Below are 20,962 nucleotides of genomic sequence, written 5' to 3' on the forward strand. Positions count from 1 at the left end.
TTCAGAAATCACTAGTTTTGATGTGACAAATGTACAAAGAAAATGCTAAATTAAATATTGGTATTACCACAGTTGTTCAAATAAGACAACAGCATTAAGTGAGCTTTTATCAGGCTGTTCAAGTAGGAGGTTCCTGGACAAAATGTACTCAAGAAGTAGGAAATTAATGTATTTAATAATAATTTAAGATCAGTGCTTTACCTGTGCAAAGTAAGGTAACAGGCTTATAAGAGAATGCTGCTTGTAAAAATCTTTAATGGATTGCAAAGCTGTGCTAAAGGTAATATCTTTTCTTTTTTTATTAATTTTATTTTGTAAACAATGTGCTTACGTGAACTGCTCTCTCCAAGTTCACATTTAGAAAATCTTGAGTTAGTCCTTAAGCATTTAAATGTTTAGAAATGAGAAAAGTCTGTCTACATCAATCCCGCCTAAAAAAAAAAAAAAACCTTTGCAACATCGCATAAAACATGCTGCCAGTTACATCCTCAGATATCCAGATGGGGCATTTGAAGTTATTAGGGATGAAAATGTACCCAAATTCTCCCTAATGATTAAATTGCCCTGACACACAACTCCCTGCTTGTATGCATTCTCCTTCAAAGTTCTGAATGACTTTCTACACATTTGACAGTCGTGTGTCTGAAGTCCCAGAAAAGAATGGAAAAAGTAGTACTCTATTGCCTGGGGTGTTGAAATTCCCTTTGTATTTTTTCAACTTACATGAGCATGAAAGCAAGAGAACAGAATTTATGGGTCATATGTCTGAGCTGCATGTCTCTGGAATGGAAAAGATGCTCTCTGGTGCACCATAATCAAATTGAGTTCTGCTCCCTCGGGCAGTGATACTCAGTGTGTGGGCTGGAATTAGGATAACAGACCCAAATACAAGGTGACTCACCAACCCATTGTACATGCTACCCTCCATTCCAAATAAATCCATATTATCATAATGCAGTCTCTAAAATATTTATCTGGAAATAATGTGTATGGGCTATAAAGTGAAGTGCATATCTCTGTCTTACTTTCAAGCTTCATTGCACAGCATTTGCAGCTGGCTTTGTTTTGTGATACACAGCACAGAGATGCAGTACATTTCATGTATATTTTATGTGCATATATACAGAGCTAAAAATATAGTATACAATGTACAGTATACAGTGTATATTTATGTTCATACACGTTTATTAAAAGACACATATATATCCTATATGAAGGATCAGGGGTGATGGGGCACTCTAAGCTTTGTGCCTTTTCTTTTTTCCAGAAGTTAGTTCTTTTAATATAAATTAATTTTAACAGGACGTTTTGCATAAATGCTCAAATTATCTAAGCAATCAAGACTTATGTACTTCCGTCATAATTTTCATCCTTAAACTGAGGCAAACAAAAGTAGACAGGCATAAGTAAAAGTATGTGAGCATATTGATTTAGCACATTAGCACAGCTAACCAGTCCATAGCTATTAAAAATTGCAAATTTGTTTAAGTTTAAACACATCTGTTTGAAGAAGATGAGGGAATGGAAGACAACCGTAAAAGAAGAATTATTACTGTACCATTGTTTTGAAGAGTGCAGGAATTGTGCGTAAATGATGGATATCATATCTGCAGTGTCGTTTTTCAGGCTTACAAAGCAGTGTGGAAATTAATTTGTTCTCCACTTGTTTCTCACATTTGACCCACTATGTGCAGGAAACCAAACGTTAAATCCTGAAAAACTCTTGAAGCACAAAAAGGAGGCCAGCCTCCTTGGGTTTAATTCAATACTTCTCCCCAAAGTCAGGCTGTTTAGGTTCATGGATGTCTCTAAATTGTCCCTGTACAGTATGTGTTTGCCTACCCTATAGTGATATCCCTTTCTGGTCTTAGTCTCTTCAGTAGTTCTTGTGTTGCCAAAAATCATTTTGTGGCTTTCTGAGAATAGATAGATGGAATTATAGAATGTATACCCCTAGTTCTTCTCTATATATCTCTGCAGTTTCTTTTCCTAGCTCATTGTCCATTACATTTTATTTTGAGCGTGTGCGAGAGCTAAAAATTAGATCAAGAACATTTTACATTGAACTTGAAGGCTTATTATGCTAAGACACTCTGTACCTTTGGCAACATCATTAATAAATATTAATCAGATCCAAACTATTACAGATTTAGGAAAAGAGGACAGGACTTCTGTCTGATATTTTAAAATATTTTTAAAAAAACAATACAGCAGAAGCTAAATTTACAAAACTATTTTCTGAACTTTTGTACTATTCTTACCCTAGAAATGTAAAACATAATATTTGCTCATAGGAGTACTTAATTATCATGGTGATTTTGGTATTTTAACTGTTTAATTCCTTAAATGTTCTTTCGGGTCTGTGATCTATGGTACTGATTAGAGAGAAAATGTGATACCTGTGTATTTCTGGGTATGACTGTATGATTCATAATAATATCTGAAGTAATTAATATCAATATATTTTTATTTCCCTTTAGTAATATGTTCAAACATTTTTGTTTATAAAGTACCAGCTAATGAAGAGTTGCATTATACATCACAAATTTCAAGTGATTCTGTCAGTACCACTTGTGTCCACTGTCCACTTCCATCATCCCCCAGCTGTTTCATAAAAAACAATGTTGTTTTAAGGTAAGAAGGAGTAGTACATTCTACATTCTAAACCATGAAAATATCATTCCAATTTTTACTCCACAGAGCAGGTTCTTTTGGTTGAACAGAAGGGGTCTAGTTTATTTGGAAAAGGGACTTTGGGACCTAGAGAATGGATGAATTATTAACTACAAACAGCCACAACCAGACTGTATCAATGAAGGTCTGATTACTTGCAAAATGCAACAGGTTTATGTTACTATGAACTTTGAAGACTGAGAAAGTCAATTAAAAATGTCCCCAAAAACTACACAAAATAGTCCTGCAGATCATTTGATCTGATTTACTTCTATCAAATTAGTTTTTAGCTCTATACAGATGCTAATACTCTACAACTCACAAATGATGAAGGCATTAAGAATGAGGCTTTAGAATGTGTGCGTTGTTGTCTTACTGTGCTGTGCCTTTGCCCCAGGAGGTTATGCCAAATCAAAGGTGCTGCACAGACAGAATACAAGGACTGTCCGCTTTCAAAATCAAAAGGATGTTCTGTTCTCTCTTTCCTTCTCCTTTGGTAGTGTGACCTGTCCACCTTATATTCTCCTTATATTTCAAAATATCACCCTTTAGCTGTTCCATGTATGAATCCATGTATTCACAGAAACAAAAAAGTGCTCGTTTCCATGCAGTAAAACAAAACATTATCCTTCTGTGATTTTGTCTCTTTGCATTATCTTGCAGCCAGTACATTATACCCTATCTGCATAACATGGAATTGAAATAACCTTCTTATAAATATAACACAACACACTCTTTTTAGGTAACTGTCTTGCTGAAAATGGCTTTCCCTAAAATATGCTACAGTACATTTGCATCCACTATGCATGTAATCCAGTCCATCTGTGTGCTACATTTTATCACAGTATTCATCTCTAATTGTCCTCTCATGTATTTATCATTCAGAATCTCCATCTGCTGCACATGTGAGCTTACACTCCTGTCTCAGACCTGTTAAGGAGGGAAGATATTCAATTTTATCCCACCAGTCAGAGAGTGGCTGTGTGCCTTTGGTAATGTGAGATCATTACCAGTCATAGGACAATGATTTTTCACATTCTTTCATAGCAAAGACAGGGTTATGTCTCTGGATGGAACTTGTGGAAAAGGTGAAAAGCTCAGGGCAAGAAAGGAGAATGTTAGTACTGTACTGTCATTACTGTACTATGCTCTTCTTGTGTTAGAAAATACCCAAAGCACAAAACAATGATATTTTCCCACTGTAATTAAAGGGAACATTAGAATACAGATACCAAAGCTTTTGTTGTGAGTCTTTTCAGGTTTCATGCGTCCATGTTCCTGGGACTTTCATCTCCAGACAGGATGGCACATTTCTAGCTTCTTTGTCTCCATGGTCTGCGGTCCTATTGAACAGGTGTTTGGACTTTGCTTTAAGAAGCTTTCTTCCTGCCTTCAGGTTTTTATTCAAACCTGCTAGCTACACTTCTTTTGCTCTAGACTTAAGCAAGGGAGAAGAAGGATATTCTGGTAGGGAGGGAACACCCATGTGATTTGAGTTTCATTCTTGCATGATCTTACAGGTCACTTGGCCCGAAAAGGCCAATGAAACCTTTCTTCCAGTGCCTAGAAAGTACCTTAAGAGACAATGAGAGGCCGTAGGTTGTGGATCATACAGTACATATTTTCCATGAAGTGTTCCATTTCAAGCAAGGATTCAGATACGACATCAAAACTGGCAACAAAGATCTTATTCGAGTAAAACAGACAGCCAGAAGTATGCTAAATCTGAACATATTCAAAAACAGCTCTCTTGTAAAACCTCTCCTGGAAACATACTGATTTTCCGAAAAGGACTGGCCATGAGCACAAAGCAAAACCTCGGATGGAGACGGAGGAAAGGACTCACCATTTTGAAGTCTTGGTGGCTGCATTCCTGGCCTCTGTACTTGCAGTAAAGCATCATGTCTTTCAGGTCATGGCCTACTCGTTCTGTAAACTCCCGCATGCTGAAGGGCTTGGGTTTGTAGTAGGTGAAGTTTGCCTTCTCCATAAGCATGGCCAAGACCTCAGGCTCAGCCAAGTGAGGGTCAGGGATCCTCAAGTGGACGTCCAGCAAGGACAGCAGCTCCCCGGCGTGGTATAAGTCATTCCGGGTCAGCTTGCTGAAGCGGTACTGGTTGAGGTTGCAGACAGTCACAACAGGGAAGATGAGGCTGTTAGAAACCACTTCATCAACTTTGGTGACATGGGGGTAGGAGAAGAAGTAGGCCACTCGCTCGGCACTCTCCACCGCTAGGAGACCCAACGACGCCAAGAAGGCCAGCGTCCACAGGAAGCGCCTTAGCGTCAGGGGTCCATAGACAAATATGTAGCGGATACCATGAAAGGTAGAGGTGTGAGCAAAGATCTGCAGGCCAGAAGGCTGGAAGCTCCCCACACTGCCCTCACTCGGGTTTTCCTTCAGATCCATCCCTCCAACTTTGTCTGGTAATCCAAATAATAATCCTTTTGGAGAAAGAAAGAAAGAAAGAAAGAGAACAAAAAAGAAAAAGACTGGACCAAAAAAGGAAATGACAGCTACGACTCCAGGCGTCTTTTCCTTCCTGGGTTCTCCCCCCCCCCCCAAACCGCCTCCTTGAGCTTGGACCCAGACAGCTTGATGCTCTCAATAGCTCTCTTCCTGCCCGTAGATATTTACTCAAGACTCCTGGCTACAACTCTTTTGCTCTTGACTTCAGTGCTGTGAAGCAAAGGAGGCAGACGGATATTCTGGGGGGGGGGGGAGGGGAGGCACTAAGGTGAGTTCAGTGTGGGAGGGAAAGGAAAAAAATAGCCAATGAAAGAAGATGATTCTGTTTTTTTCAACCCCCCCTCATCCTCTCTCTGTCTCACAGAAGACAAATTCAAGCACAATCTATCTGACTAGCGAGATGACACAACGCTTTTGTGTGGGACTGGAGCCCCTCAGCCAATCTTAACTAGTGCATATCTCCTCTCGCTCCGTGGTGATCCACAGGGAACGCCTGCTTTCCCTGAACCTGGTTTATTAAAGAGAGCTGAAATGAAGCAGTAAGGGAGAGAAGCACACAAACGCACACTGAGAGAGAGGGAGAGTGAGAGCACAAGTGCGTGAGGGAGAGAGAGGGGGAGAGCAGGAGCCTTCACACTCTGATGTTGTGTGAGGACGTGCTTTTATTTCATTTGACTCTCCTTTTCATCTCCCAGCTGGAGAAGTGAAGACTGGTAAGGCTGAGATTTGTGCTTTGCCCTTTTTTTTCTGCTGGTAGCTGCTGTTGTTTCTGCTGGTAGCTGTTCCTTCACTGGCCTCCCATCTCTCCACAGTATTTCTGCTTTCCTTCTCAGAGCACGGCTGACAGAATGAGGATTGATGCAGGGAAATGAAAAGAAAAAAAAAGGAAAAATCAGAGCACCACTGAAGCACGAGAAGAAGAAAAAAATTAGAAACAGAAGCTGCTGAAGGCTGGGAGAAACTACGAATCACCACATCAGCGATGATGACTCCCAGAGTGATGCCACAGCCTCTGGGCAATGATAGCACTCTGATGTCAGCAGTTTTAACAAAAAAAAAGTAATAAAAATGAAACAAGGAAGGAAAAATGCCTTCTTTAGGGTCTTTTTTTAAACTGTTGTTTTTGAAGGGAACTAAAAGGACTATAACAGATGAAAGAAAAGCCTGGTCAGGACTTGGTGCTCAAAAGCATTGATGGGAATAAGCATTCAGTTGATTTTGCTTCATCTGGCACTTGCCTTACGGTAGGCTTAGTCTTAGTCCATCAGGGGATCCTGAAAAACACGGAGGAAGATTCCAGCAGAGTGTGTTCTGAGGAGTTTGAGGTTGAGAGACGGAGTGAAGGAAATTCAGTGTGTGTGAGTGTGTGCATGAGAGAGAGAGAGAGAGAGGGGTGGTCAGTGCTTGACAGATAGGGGCAGGGGGGTACATAAATATATATAAATGTGAAATGCAAATGCCCTGTCAAAATGGGTCGTTTTTCAACAAAAAGGACTAATTGCGCCTGCCTCTTAGGCTGCTTTTGTCTATGTAAAAGCTCCTGGAATCAATTATCATGCGTGCCACTCACTTTACACATCGGCTTCCCTCGCACGTTAACCCCTGACAAAACCTGCAAAATTGCCTCACAGTAAAATCCTGAAAGCCTGTACAACTGACTTTACCCTGGTTCATTTAGCTTAATGAAATTTTAAAATTACTAAAAAAAAATGGTTATTATGTTCTTGAGCACAAGCAACAGTTGCACAATGTCAATGCTGTATATAAGAAAGAGCATTTAGACATTTTTTCAGTTCTGAACTTCTACTGTATCTTTAGCTCTGCTTATCCAATATGAAATCATTGCGTACGATGGCATAAATCTGTCTTTTGTTACTTACCTGCCACCTACCTACCTACATTCCAAAAACTATTTTTTGTGCAATTTAGTGATATCTTAAATGATAAGGATCGCTGTGAAAGTTAGAATCAAGACAAATTTCCACAGGAAAATGTATGGACAATAAATGATCTGTCACCAGGCAGTGTGTCATTAGAACCACTTATGCATTAGCTTGCTCTCTGACAGTACAGGACAGAGGAGGGATGATGCCAAGAATAAAACTGATAAGTGCAAGATAGTAGTCATGTCTTCTCCCGCACACCACATGATAAGCTGATCACAGGGGTAGACTCTAAGTGTTAGGGCAGAAAACGGAATTAAATCTGAATTACAGCAGAGGGACAGTGTGGAGCTGATTGATTTTGTTACATGACTATATTGTTGTTAACACCCATGCTGTCATAAAAGAGTCATTGAATCTTTAGACCTGCCCCTCACTCCCAGCCCCATCACCTCACTGGGATATTGATTCAGAAACGTCTGAACAAAATGGAAAAGTACAATCTTCTTCATCTTCTGATCCACCGACACTCAAATCCAGCAGCATCTCAATATTCCTTACAGGCCTCCCATCAATAACGATATAAGCCAAGCCGAACTTGGTTAGAAATGATGACATCAGGTTGTATATAGTTTTTTGAATTCCAGCATCAGCAAACACTTTTGTATCATCGATTTCAGAAACTCCCAAAATGGCACTTAAGCTACCAGTTTTAGCCAAGGCACAGTGGGGTTCATACATTAAATTACATGTCATTTCACTTTCAGAATGAATATATCAAAAAATCTAAGTGCAGTAAAAATAGGTAATGGCTCAGGAACCGAGCTGTTCTCTATAGAGTTCTCATTAAGAGCTTCTCTATATACAGCAATACATGAGTTTCAATTCAATTCTGACAACATAAAACATAGATTCAGGACTGCAGATGTGTTTTTACAGTGTTTAGTTGTTTTTGTTTAATTATTAAACACAAATGTAGCCAATCTGCTTTTAATGCTACATAAAATAATGTTGATTATTATTGCTAGCAAGAGGTATCCTGTGTACATTGCAAGATTTGCGGGTTATTGCTGCCATCTACTGAACACTGAAGCTACATCAGGCAATCGCATCCTGGTACGGAGGTTAGGCATACCATTCTCTCGAAGCAGGATTATGCCAAACTTGTGTGAAAACAAAAATAAATTTGTGGTCTTAGTGGTAATGAAAGGGATTGAAACTGGAAGGTATACAAAGCTGTAGGTGTAATGGGTAAATGGAACAAATTCATTGTACTTTTATGAATGACATCTTTGTGATTCATGATGGTTAAAAAACAGAATCATGGCACAAAATAAGGAGCCTACACATGCAAATTGTATGTATGCAATTCAGCATTACACAAAACAAGCAGCAAGAACCTAGTTATCTTGGCCTTGTGCAGGCCAGTTCAGTATTTGAACCAGTGTTTCAAAGAGAACACAATCTAATTTTACAGGTACATTTTCCTGTTAGTCAACTAACTTCAAATCAACTTGCATAAAGCTGCCAAGTAAACAATCACTTATAATTTCATAGGATTGTGTCTTCTGATTTCTGTATGGAATTCAGCTTTTATCTTTACTAGCCAGGTAACTAGCCATAACTAATCCAACAAAAACCTCTTGTACATTTGCGCTTGTCGCGTTAGGGTGCAGAATTCTCCCATGCATGTCTAGTCGGGTATGTTTGCACTCATTTGCAGAAAGAAAACAATATATTATTGGACCTTTAGCAAGAAAGATATGAAAAAAAAATTAAAGTGGAAATGCTGCAAGACGCCAATGGAACATCTCTGAGGTTTTTTCCTTTGGTACGGAGAACATGCTTGGTGACAGTGCTGGTACAAGCTGCCGATTCTCCAGAACTGTCTTTCACCATTTCAAGCTGCGGCTCCAGGTGCAATAGACAAGCCACTTGGGGAATGGCTGCCCTGACAGCAGGAGGGTTTCGGTTGAGCTGAAGGTGCCAACAGAAGGTTGGAAGGTTGACTCCCCCAGAGCGACAGTTGTTGAACTGATGCGACTGCCTCAGACAGGCTGATAAAACGACAAGCCCGGCAGAAGCCCAGAGCTGTTGGGGACAAGCTGAACCAATCTGTCCTGCAGCCTCTGCTTCAGAAACTCAGGAACTCCACTGAGGACGGACTCAGGCTTCCACGACCCAAGGAGGGAACCGCTTCGGTTTTGCTCCACCTTCCAGGGGGAATGAGAGTTGCGAGAGGGCTGAAGTTGGCTCCACACTTCTGCAGGAGTGCGAGAGCCGCATCAAAGTCACACACTGACTGAATTTAATTTTCAAGTCACCCGTGGCTAAAGGGAGGAAAAAAAAAGTGCCAGGTAGCCGTAAAGTGCCTCACATTAACCTTGCATGGCCTGTTCACGCAGTTTTTCCCTGAAGCTGTGGTGACATTCAAAGTATTCCCCTCAGGAATCTGAACAGAGGCTCCAGGGCAACAATGGGGAATTTAATCTCTATAGGGAACCGCTTAACTGTATTATTATATACAGCATCTTTCATTATCCTTTGTCTTAAGATTTTTCATAACAAAACAGCACATGAATTAAGTGTAGATAGTATCAATTTGACTGAATTTAATTTTATTAAATTTTACATTTGTTTTTTCTTGATCTTTTATTATTAATCAAATATACCTACTCACACTACTTAATCCCATAAACGTTTACTGTAACAGTACTGAAAAAGAAACAAGTTATAGGTTTATTCCATGCTGAAAAAAAGAAGAAAGAGAACACAACGTTTCGGCCGTGGAGCCTTCTTCAGGTGACGCAGCTACCCACTTGAAAAAGAAAGTTTTGCATTTGTTAGCCTCTGCTGCAATATTCCTTTGGCAATGCTGCTCAGCCTATGAGGTACCTTTACAAACTGGGATAAGAGGAAATCATTAATTAATCATTTTGACTATAATAATTTCATAAATACACTAGTCCCACCACTCAGGCCTTCTAACCAACTGTACATTTCCAAAAAAATCCACATCCTTTCTCCCAATGTTGCAATTATTCCTATAATGTTTTATTGTAAATCTAGTATCAAGATAGAAACATTTTAAATTAATTTAATGTCCTGTTATTTGCATTGCCATTTGCATGCACAGAACTGAAAAGCTCTTGTTCCTGCACTTTAAAAAATGACTTTGCTCCCCGTATATCCCAAACACCTCACACCGAGAGTACCTTGATTAAAAGGATCCAAACTTTGTTAGTTCTATGAAAGCAATTAGGGCAGGTTGGAAATGCATTTCAACTCATTTAAATGCACCATGCCGAGTCTGGCATTCAAGGTTTGGGGCTTCAATTTAGGAGTGTTTCAAAGCTGTATGCTTAAGCTAATAACTTCCATTTGTCAGATGGTAATTGAAGGAATCTCATCACGCAATTGTGAAGCTGAATAAATAGATTTCACCTGCTAAATGACAGGTTTAATTCAATACTGAAGTCATTCATAGTATTATGTTGGCACACAGTCTCAACAATAGGATATATTGAGTGAAATTATATGGTAAAGGCCTTTATTAAGTAAACGAGTTGGCTCAAGCACTGCTTTAGAGAGATGGGGTAATTCCAGTGCAAGTCTAGATGATCTGAATTATGTACATGAACACTCTAATTTAAGTATACATGCCAACTAGTGAAAGCTGCAATGCAAAAACTGGTGATCTCCAAAATGTACTTCAGTGGAAGGTGGCCAGTGGCCTCCCTACTACTCTTAATGCTGACCTACTGATAGCTATTTCAAACATCAGGTTTCAAAATCAGAATCTTTTAGGTCTATACCCATTTCTTATTGAACCATAACATTCTTAAATCATTTAAAGAAAATTAAACACTTAGTTAAGTAAATTTGAAAAGGCTACAGTAGTTTCATTCACAAACACATTTCAGACAATATCAAATGATATTGATATTTGCTGTCCCCTATTTCTTTTAACAAAGTACCATTTCAGAACTGTGTATCATCGCTAGGTCCTATTTCAATCCCATCAGCTTGTTTTGGGAAAACGTTCACCATGGATATAACCTGACGATTTTTGGCCCTCACTATGTATAAAAAGTTTTTACGAGAGGCAAATCTAGTGATAGAGTTTCTTCCATTACAAAAAGTGACCTGTGATTTTCAGAATAAATCTAGGAAATTCTGGACCACATGGATTCCTTTGTCGAATCTGTACTGAAAGGAATGCTGGAAGAGTCATTCTGTAATGAATTTGCAGTATTCTGTGATGTCTGCAGTTTCCTTCCAGCTGTGGTTCATTTACTGTGTTGTCCTTATCTCTCAGCCTGCTGCCACTATGAGAAACCTGCCAGTTTATTTGTTCCTGTTTTGATCTGTTCTCGTACCCAGGTTTATCTCTATTATTTCAGTGTGTTGTGTTAGACGTGAAGATCACTGTTGTTTGCTTTGTGTATTAATAGTTTTCAACCAAGAGTTTGAAATAAAGATTCAAAACAAGTTCACTTTTAACACAAATCCCCCCAAAAGTTTGTGTATTTAGTGTACTTCAATTCTTAAACATTTTTTCAGTTTCTCTCATTAGATACAGAAATGACTAATGAATAAATATTAAAAAAGTGCAGCTTTTTTTTTTGCTATTTGTCTCACTGAAAACAAAAAAAAAAGTAGAAAAACATAAAGCAAAGACATCCTTTTTGAGCACAAAGGTTACAGCCCATGTATCTCTTTAGAGTCTCCCCCTACATAACAGGATCATTACAGAGTGCTGTGTGATTCATTTCAGAAACAGTAAGCCTCCTCCGGTATCTCTCCCAGCAGGTCATCAAGGTTATCTGCAAGGGGAATAGAACAAAATTTTCAAGACAGTAATCAACACTTATACAGTATAACACTCTTCTACAGCTACCAAGGACTCCAAAGGTCCAGCAGAAGCAGCAATCAGAAACTTAAGCATGTGAAATTTCAGGGCCTATATCAAGAATTGGAGCTGACATTCCTGCTTATTTCTAAAAGCAGGGATATAAACATAACCACAGTATATGCAGGAATTCAGTTTAAAATACAATCTCCTTACACTGAAGAATGCCGACACTACGTCATTAAAGATGCATTTTTGTTAAAATCCTTAGTGATGTATGATGTCTGTATGATGGCACCTCTATCCAGTGTGGTACTGGAGATTTATTTTCTACTGCCATCGTTTGATGGATTTCTAAGAACTGCAACCAATAGCGACTGAATACAGGTTGCTTTTATAATACAGGTATGCTCTCAGAAATATCAACCCGAAGAACAAGTGAACTGAAAAATGTGTACCTGCATCCCACGAATCATCATCCACCACTACAGCTCCTGGTGTCTGTGGTGCTGTTTGTCCTGGATTACTGTTCGCACTGTTTAACTGGGTACTGGGTGTTTTGGAGGCCATGTTGGCACTAATTTTATCATCCTCCTCCTCCTCATACACGAGGTTCATATTGATGGCACTATCTTGTTCCTTTCTGAAGCTCATCTCAGGCACTAAGTGCATTTGTTTCTGAAAGAGGGATATTGAGAGTTAATTAATTGGGAAATGATTTAATTTTACAGTATCCCAGAGACAACAGCTTGTTCTGCTTTATGCTTTGACATCAATTTACCATTCTGTTTTGGTTAGTGCTACAGGGTTAACTTTCAAAATATGTACTGAGGGCCCAAACTAATCAAAATTGTGTTGTCTGAACTAGCACCTCGTGATATAAAAACACAAGAAGAATGTGTTTGTACTATACAGTACAAAAAGTGTAATTTTTGGGATGATAAATCAATGCCTTGACAAATTCGGAAGTAATGAACAGATATTCAAAGTCAGCCATGCTTACTAGTTCATTCTGGGACAGCTCGCTGGAGGTCCAATTACTCCAATCAGGGGAGTAAATTCTCAGCACGTTGTTTGGAGTCACATTCAAGTAATGATTCCGATGAGAGGGAGAAAACACTCCAACCTGTGCAGAAATCAGATCAATATCACAGAACAAGGTTTTAAACAGGATCTCGCTGTTATTGTTTTTTATTTAAATTAAATTAGATTTTCATCACCCACGATATTCTGCATCCCAGATTCCCTGCCACCGTGCTTAACGGCAACTCTTTCAGACTGGTCTAAACAACCACCTGTCAAAATCCCCACGGGCATCTTTTGCAAGAAGCTAAATTAGTAAACTGGAACAGACATGGTTCTTTTATGTCTTGGTGTCCCAATGTCTGAGCTTGCATCGCTTAATATATTCATTTCAAGACTTAACTCAGACTTGATGTTAAGTGTCTGGACCGAAATGTTTTCCTTGTGTACCAAAGCCAAGGATCATTCATGTGTGATTCAGACAAATAAGATTTTATTTTTCAGACCCATAAGCGGCCATAGTGTATACCCATCCTGTTCTGCTGATGTGTTCTCAGTTTTTCAAATCTGTCAGAAAGCAGGACTGGAGCTATTTGTGTAAAACAATGACTTTCAGAATATGGATCCTGCTCCCCTATAATCTTTCATGTCTTCAGCTTATTTATGCAACACCTCAAACTCAGTGTATGGATTAATCATGTGGCCTTGTGTCATAACGCAAGGTCTAGTCAATCCTCATGCCCTTTTCTTTTTCATGACCTAGTTTTAAGTCATACTAAGTGTTCAATACACTAGTGATTCAACAAAGTGTGCTGTGCTATCAGAACCTCTATACTTAAGACATAAGAATGTAATAAAAGTAAATGATGTTTTGCTCTAGGTTCTGGGATTGTGTACAAACTACTCCATAAGAAAAAAAAATTGCAAAAGACATTCAACATCCAAACTCTACATTATGTAAGACCTTTAATGAGAAAACGAAAAGCACATCTCTTTTTAAGACTAGCTCTAGGGTTGGTTAACAAAGTGCTGTCTTCTAAAGGCAAAGGAAGCCTTTCACGCACACTGGCTGTATTATTATACCCTCAAGGTGGCTGCACATGACATTCTGCAGATCTGCTGCGTGCCATTCCTGGAATTATCTTTTTCACAGTCCATGCCAAGGGTAAAGAGCTAATGCAGGTATATGCAAGGCACAGTTTGGCATACCTGCTTAAGAAGCAGCACAGCCCCTGTCTTCAGCTCAGATTGTCTTGTCTCTAACAGCTGCCTGTGAACAGTCCCATGCATTTCCCCTGCAAAGAGATCACTTCTGAAATAAGGAAATAACAAAACCTCTCTTCTTTGCAAACCTCTGACATAGAGCGATTTTGTTAGGGGAGAATTGTGCATGATTGTTCCAGAAGCTTGACGTGCCTAATGTTTCGGAGGAGTTTAATTTCATTTTCCTAAATAATATTATGAGTGAAAGGGAACACTTTTTACAGTTATTTCCATTTCTCATCTTTGTCCCGGACTTTACTACACTGGTTCCCAACAGAGTGCTCCTGGAGAAATGCCCTCATCTGGATTCTGCTCCAGCTAAGTTCCCTATTCAAAAACTGGTTTTAATTTTCTGTCTAAGGTATATGGGTAAACTTGCTTTCACCTCTTGTGAAAATATGATTTGTAATTGGTAACTCTTTGTCAATCTCATACAGGTTTACTGCCTGAAATATAACCAACTGGATCATTGCAGAAAAAAAGTGCTTGTTGTAGATGTCTGCTGCAATGTCACTCCAGTTATGGGTGTGGCTGATACAGTGTCACCCCACCCTTGAAGTTGGGGATTTTTGACACTTAGGACTGACCAAAGAAAGAAGTTAAATAAAAGTCTAAACAAGCAAGCGAATCAATGGAGTCAGTTCAGCTGGAAACAAATTTAATATAGTTACTAGTTGCACACTGTAAATCCAATTTCAGTCTAAGTAGAGAGTTCCACCATACCTGTAGGGTCTCTGAACACGGCTTTGGCATCATTGTTGGTGCGAGTTATAGATTTCACCACCACTGCCATGTAGGGGACCTTGTTTTTCGAAAGTTGCTTTAAAGCGGCCTGGAAAGACGAGACACAGAGATACTGTCACGTGGAAGCAGCTGCTCGGTGACGGATGCAAGAAGAGGGAATCTAAAAGTAAACCTATTAAGAGCAAAAGTGTCCGGAACGTTTAGCACAGTGGCCGCCCAATCCCAATCTTGGAAGTCCTGTGAGTCTGTATCTCCTGCCAGCACCTGTGCTAAACTGGTCCATTTACTAAGAGCCACATTCAAACGAAAAGCTGCAGAAAACAACTGTCCCTCCAGCACTAAACCCCCAGATGCAAAAGAAAAATCCTTAGATTCTGGGGGATGTTTATTAAGAAGGAAATGCCGTTAGGAATTATCTAATTCATTTACTTCTAAATACGTATTAAGTTTAAACAGAATCAAAGAAAAATTTTAGCATTTACAAAACTGGAAGTATACTATGCATGCAACAGTTAAAATATTACAATCTGAATAAATATTAAATATCTCAATTAATAAACCATATAAACAATATAAAATGATTTTGTAAATATTTATATGGAGAATCCATTACAATGCATCCCTAGACTAATTAGTATTGCAGTAAACAAACTGATAGGAATAGCTAATTACATAGTATAGTTCCGAATATTTTTAGACAACATAGTTACAAATGTTAGTGATGTCAGTTACATGCTGAGTGCTCAGTGCCTATTAAAATAAATATTCAGGCTTCATTTCTAGTTTGCACCAGTAGCTAGAGAGTGGCAAGCTATGAAAGACTGAATGGACCTTGCGCAGCACCATGATGATACTGTAGGTCTTCAGAAAGCAGGAGGGATTCTTCTCATCCAGGCCTGTCTCAGCCTTCATCGCTGCCCACGGCCCTCTGTTAAACTCATCCTCCTGTGGAGAGGACTGCTGGGAACTGGGGAGCTGCCATGTAATGAAGAACAGACAACGTCTTCCATTTTGAGAACTATACGCTGTACATCCTGCAGTCTTCCTCATTTATTTTCAGAAAAAAAACCCGTACTACACCTTCAGCATTCATCCTTTAAATACTGCTTGCACCCTATATGACGCGCTGGTATTCAGACCTCTAGGCAGTAAACAAATATCTCACCTTAACTAGTAAAACCCCTCAACAGAAGCCAAATAGGACTGCTAAGCCACCAAATGGCAAAAGCTCACTGGCAAAGACAATTCAAACTTTTTTGTATTTTTAATTGAGGCAGTATTGCTTTTGCATAATGAGAGAGCCAAACCAGACCAATCCAGAGGTGAAACAGACAGAGGGCTGCATGATACGCACAGAATGTATGACTCGACCTCACACACAGTCTGACCATTTGCCCGCAGCCTCACTTTAATCATGATAGTGCATGCAGCGACAGAATGATTCGTGTTTTACCCCCATTATACCCCAGGGAAACAGGAAACCTACAGAGGCCTCCATCCAGGTTTACTGCACTTTAAAGAGCAGAGTGTTAGATTTGTTTTGGTTGGATTTTACTTAAAGCAATCCTTGAAAGTGTGGTGAAAACGTGACCCTCGTGTTTTCTGTACCTTAAAACAAATCTGACTTCGGTATGTGCAACGCTGTAAGATTAGAGTCTGACATTTTTCATATTTTTTTAAAAGGGTACAGATACATCCAGAGGGCCCTGTAGAAATGCTATTGGCCTCCATGACAACAGGCTGTGCTGCCATAACAAACAACAAATATTCTGGCTGATTTATGATTTCTAACATACGATGCCTTCCACAAAAATTATGAGCCTTAACCTTAGAAATATAGTATGTGCACTTTTAACACTTAGATTGCTGTATCTCTGCTAGAGGGTTTTAAATAACCCTTTTAATAGCGAGCGTAACTCATAAAACATCCTTGTCAAACTTAAAATTATACTACAAAACAATTATAAAGCAGAGCAAACAAAACAATAATACCACATTCATATTATTTGCTTTGTAGGTATGCACGTGTTAAAAGTCACTGTGTGTTTTCTGTTAATGAATATTGGAAATAACAATTTAGTAGCAAAAAAAAGATTTTTAAAAGTCATGTCTGACATCAAGCTGGGGATTGTGGACAACATGGTCACCCAAAAACAGATCAGTATTTGGTCTTACTCCTATGATTCACATAGTTTCAATACTCCTCAGAGCTCAACACATCGAGCCACTTCTCGGGCAGAAAATGCTGACTATCAATGCCTTGCAAGACGGGCTTACCACATACAAATAGTGGACAAACAAAGGGAAACACCTGGGTAAATGAGGGACAGCAAGTTGATTGAATGCAAGGACTTTTGCATGGATGTGACCCATGTGTTAATTAATGAAATAATATCCCAGCATGCTTTGGGTATATAAATGACCCTGTTCGCACAGGGCAGTAGTATAGGACAGTGCATTCCGTATCCTGGCTTTTATCTCTCAACCCCTTCCACTGTACAGTCTGGATTCCCGACCACTGACAGCTCATTAATTTATGGACTTGTGTATATTTACTTGGGGGCAGAGAAAGGCCTGGTTTTCCAAAACGCCACATAAAGGGTCAGGTGACAAAGACAAAGTCAAATGAGACCTTAAATCAGTTTTGTTTAGGGAAGCTCAGCGATACCTGGGCTTGCAGTTTGGCCAGGGCTCCATGAGTTGGGACCTGGCGGTGGGAAATTAGGATTTCATCCAAGTTTCTTCCACTGGGCTACAAATAAAAAAACACCAAGGAAGGGAATCAGTCACAGTATAATTCCAAATCACTGCCGGAAGCCTTCAAGCAGAAGATTTGAAAGCAACATGTAATGTCAGCATCACTTTTTTACAGTACACCAAAGCATACAATTTCCAAAAAGTCTTGACAAACTATTTGACAGAACCGTGCATGCAAAACATACTTATTTCATGTGGGGGTTTACATAAATAAGTGCATGAACTATTTTTAGTGAACAATGCTTTAAAAATTAATTGTGTGACTTTTGAGAGAAAAAAACATTTCTGTTTATGTAACCGTATTTAATCATTGCTAAGAACATGCCTGTTTAAAAAAAATTCCACCAACCACAACTTCATCTTTGCTGAAAGGAAACAAACTCAATATCTTAATACTAATATGATTACTCTGAAGGCCCATGACTTCCTTACCCTGAGATCAATTCAGTCTTTGGTTTCTGTTTGGAGTTTGCATAGTCTTGCATTCATATAGTTTTTCATAGCTCCAGTTATCTATCAGACATACTGGTTAGGATATATTAGTTTTTCTAAATCGTTTTCATGTTCATAGCCCTGTCATCAATACATATACATCAGTTACTGATTACAGACAGAAGAATTATATTAGTCATAGGATCTTTGATTAAGTGGGCTAATTATTTCACATGTAAAGTAGACTGGGTATCACGTTTGATCTAGGTTTATTCACTTATGATGCAAGTTATTTACGAATATCAAAAACAGAAATACATCTAGATATCTTCTCTACCTGTTGGGGCAAGAGGCCTGCTGGGCCCGGGAATCTTCTGATCTTAGCCTGAGGGTTGTCCAAACGGGGCACCTGTGGTATCTTGCTGGCAGCTGACACCAGCTGCACAAGGTGGTTAGTAAAGACTGGAGCTTGAAGGGATTTGGGAGAGACAGCAGAAAAACTGGACTCTCTGGAGGCTGGTCTAGAGCCCTCCATACTGGGCACAGGAGAACCAGCTTTTAAAGAGGGGTGAGCTGGTAGATATTGCATTCTTTTGTTGGGTAAGCTATGGACATTTTGGCTCTGCAATGGAGTCATTGGTCTAGTATTCCTGGCAGTCTCTTGGCAAGCTTGAGGAGTCCGCGCCAGAACAGAGTCGCCATTCATGCTGCCTGATTTATTCAAACATATTGGCGCTTGTATTCCAGTCGAGAAATCTGGACGTTTTGCTGAGGGAGAAAGATTGAAACTGGGAAACTTCTGCGCCGAGAAGGAAGAACAGTGTTGAACGCCGTGTGCAGATTGCCGTGCCGAGCCCCACGAAGTGTTGGGTGCAATGTTTTCCATGCGTGTGTCCTGCAAGCCATGATTCACTTGCGGATGACCACCACCACAATTCGAGGCTCGTAGCTTCTTGGCTGGAGAAACAAATTCCACCCTGGGTTGCTTTACAGTAGGCTGAAGTGGACCTGTGTTGTCCATTTTAGGGAGACTGTTCTTCACCGTAAGCTGGTGCCCGTTAACTTTGGATACAGGTTCCTCTATATCTGCAAATGCTGTATCCCAGTCTATATCGTCAAAGTCATCAACCACCGGAGCCAACAGCCTTTCACCACTGGCAGTCTTTTCACTCAGCGTTGGCACAGGTGCCAAGCACTGTCGCTGTGTGTTGGCAACATTTCCACTTAAGATTTTAGGAGGATGCCCACAGGAGTTTGCCGAAACGGGAGGTGGTCTAAGGTCAAAATCGGGACTCGCTGGGGCATCAGGATTCCCAGGAATTTGACTCTTGCCATGCTGCTGCAGCAGAATGGAGGGAGACAAAGCAGGAGGGATCGCACGGCGGGGCTGAAGGTTACTGCTGGTTTTGGCTGTCTGGAGGTTTGCTGTCGAAGGGGCTCTCAGAACTGAGACAACGGGAGACTCATTAACAGGAGACTGCGCGGGCACGGTACTGGGAGAATAAGACAGAGAGAGACTATCCTAGAAGAAAAAGGTGGAAAAAAAAGGTAAGATTGGACATCGGGTGTCAAACAGTAGTTTTAACTATTTGACACATTCTGCACAGCAGTTTTGTAAGCATTCTCAATAGGAAACACTTCACCAAACAGCATTTTAATTTATTTTTAAATGTATTTGGTTACTAAATAACTAAACAAAATCTCATAGATGCCCAGAGTAAGTGTAATATACAAAGAATTCTACACAGGCAATTTCTATCAGATATAAAAAGCAGAAAAATCAAGAATTCACACACCTCATCATCAAACTCTTCTCCCACGTTAAATAATTCACTCCACTTGGAAGCCTGCAAAACAACCCAAAACAAGAGATTTTTCTTTTGCTCACTTTCCTTTAAACGTATTATAGAATTTCGCCCTGAATTAGAAGAGAAGAAAAAAAAATCAGCAATTATATACTGTACACAGCCTAGCTGAGAACTGGAATTTCAGAAATATTATGACGTAATGAGGCAAGAGTATTATTCGTACAGGAATTAAAATTAAAATACTAAAAGATCATTAAATTAATCTCTCTCAGGGAACCCCGTTATACGATTAAGAAACCACTTTCACATTAAGATAAAAAATTCAACTTAATTCCGTGTTGAGAGATTTAAAAGCCATGAACTACTTAATTAGGAGTCGTTTCCCCATTTTCTGTCAAGATACATTCGCTACCGTATTTTGACAGGTTTAACACTCTAAAAAAATCGTGTCTTTAAAGTTGTATTATATTTGCAGAACTACAGCATTTATGAATAAAAAATTGAGAACGAGAAGTTTGCCAGCACTAAAACAAGGAACTGAACTTTAGGATGGTTTGTATGGTAAAAAAAAAAGGTCTAGTTAATTCGACTTCTAAAAAGTAATGAATTATTCGAACCGATTTCCCAGAAAAGGAAACATTAAGAGTGTCAAAACTGTTTGTCAAAATCAAGACGCTCTCCCTGCATATGCAACCTCGTCTTACCATAACAATAATACTGGACACCGCTACTGTTACGAGGAACGAACGTGACAAACTGCAAACGAAACACCAAAAATAAATCTCGAATCACAGAAACATCCATCCCAGGCGGCTACCATTGCCGCGACAATTCAAGGACTTCTACACGTAGATCACAGTTGATGACGTTTGGCGCTCTGACGAAAAACGCAAGAATGCAGTATGCTGGGATTTGGAGTGCAAACTGTGGCAGTGCAGTGTCTGCCGGTTTGCAACACGAATTCATGACTTCATGGCTCGCAGTCGTCAGATCAGAGAGGTCGTGGAGATAGACTGGAAGGACGTTCATTGTTTTGTCAGACTGCAAATATATATTT

The 20,962-nt window shown here is 39.6% G+C and overlaps 2 protein-coding genes and 1 long non-coding RNA gene across 3 annotated transcripts in view; 1 reads left to right on the top strand and 2 right to left on the bottom strand.

Moving 5' to 3' along the window:
* asic2 (acid sensing ion channel subunit 2) overlaps positions 1 to 5,540 on the bottom strand; it is a 357,270-nt gene extending 351,730 nt beyond the window's left edge. The window contains exon 1 of the mRNA XM_088623080.1: positions 4,520 to 5,540. Coding sequence (XP_088479206.1) covers positions 4,520 to 5,083 — 564 coding nt within the window. The 5' untranslated portion in view covers positions 5,084 to 5,540. The remainder of the gene's footprint in view (positions 1 to 4,519) is intronic.
* A 3-nt stretch (positions 5,541 to 5,543) lies between these two features.
* On the top strand, positions 5,544 to 6,231 carry LOC148638567 (uncharacterized). Its single transcript, XR_015930999.1, has 2 exons — positions 5,544 to 5,856; positions 5,977 to 6,231. It is a non-coding gene; the product is annotated as an uncharacterized LOC148638567 (long non-coding RNA).
* A 4,328-nt stretch (positions 6,232 to 10,559) lies between these two features.
* hrob (homologous recombination factor with OB-fold) lies at positions 10,560 to 20,752 on the bottom strand. The gene is made up of 10 exons (XM_088623078.1): positions 20,610 to 20,752; positions 19,894 to 19,944; positions 18,435 to 19,619; positions 17,577 to 17,660; positions 15,740 to 15,883; positions 14,888 to 14,996; positions 14,111 to 14,196; positions 12,882 to 13,004; positions 12,337 to 12,556; positions 10,560 to 11,852 (listed from the first exon to the last, which is right to left on the bottom strand). The coding sequence occupies exons 1-10, from the start codon at positions 20,610 to 20,612 to the stop codon at positions 11,800 to 11,802; spliced, it is 2,058 nt and encodes a 685-aa protein (XP_088479204.1). The 5' UTR covers positions 20,613 to 20,752; the 3' UTR covers positions 10,560 to 11,799.
* Between the last annotated feature and the right edge of the window lie 210 nt (positions 20,753 to 20,962).

Source organism: Lepisosteus platostomus, chromosome 28, assembly GCF_059453375.1.
Source record: "Lepisosteus platostomus isolate fLepPlt1 chromosome 28, fLepPlt1.hap1, whole genome shotgun sequence".
NCBI lineage: Eukaryota > Metazoa > Chordata > Actinopteri > Semionotiformes > Lepisosteidae > Lepisosteus > Lepisosteus platostomus.

Coding starts and splice junctions, on each gene's coding strand:
- hrob (XM_088623078.1), bottom strand. Junction 19,620..19,893: donor GAGAAGAGTTTGATGATGAG/GTGTGTGAATTC, acceptor TTTTTCTTCTAG/GATAGTCTCTCTCTGTCTTA. Junction 17,661..18,434: donor CAGGCCTCTTGCCCCAACAG/GTAGAGAAGATA, acceptor TTTTATTTGTAG/CCCAGTGGAAGAAACTTGGA.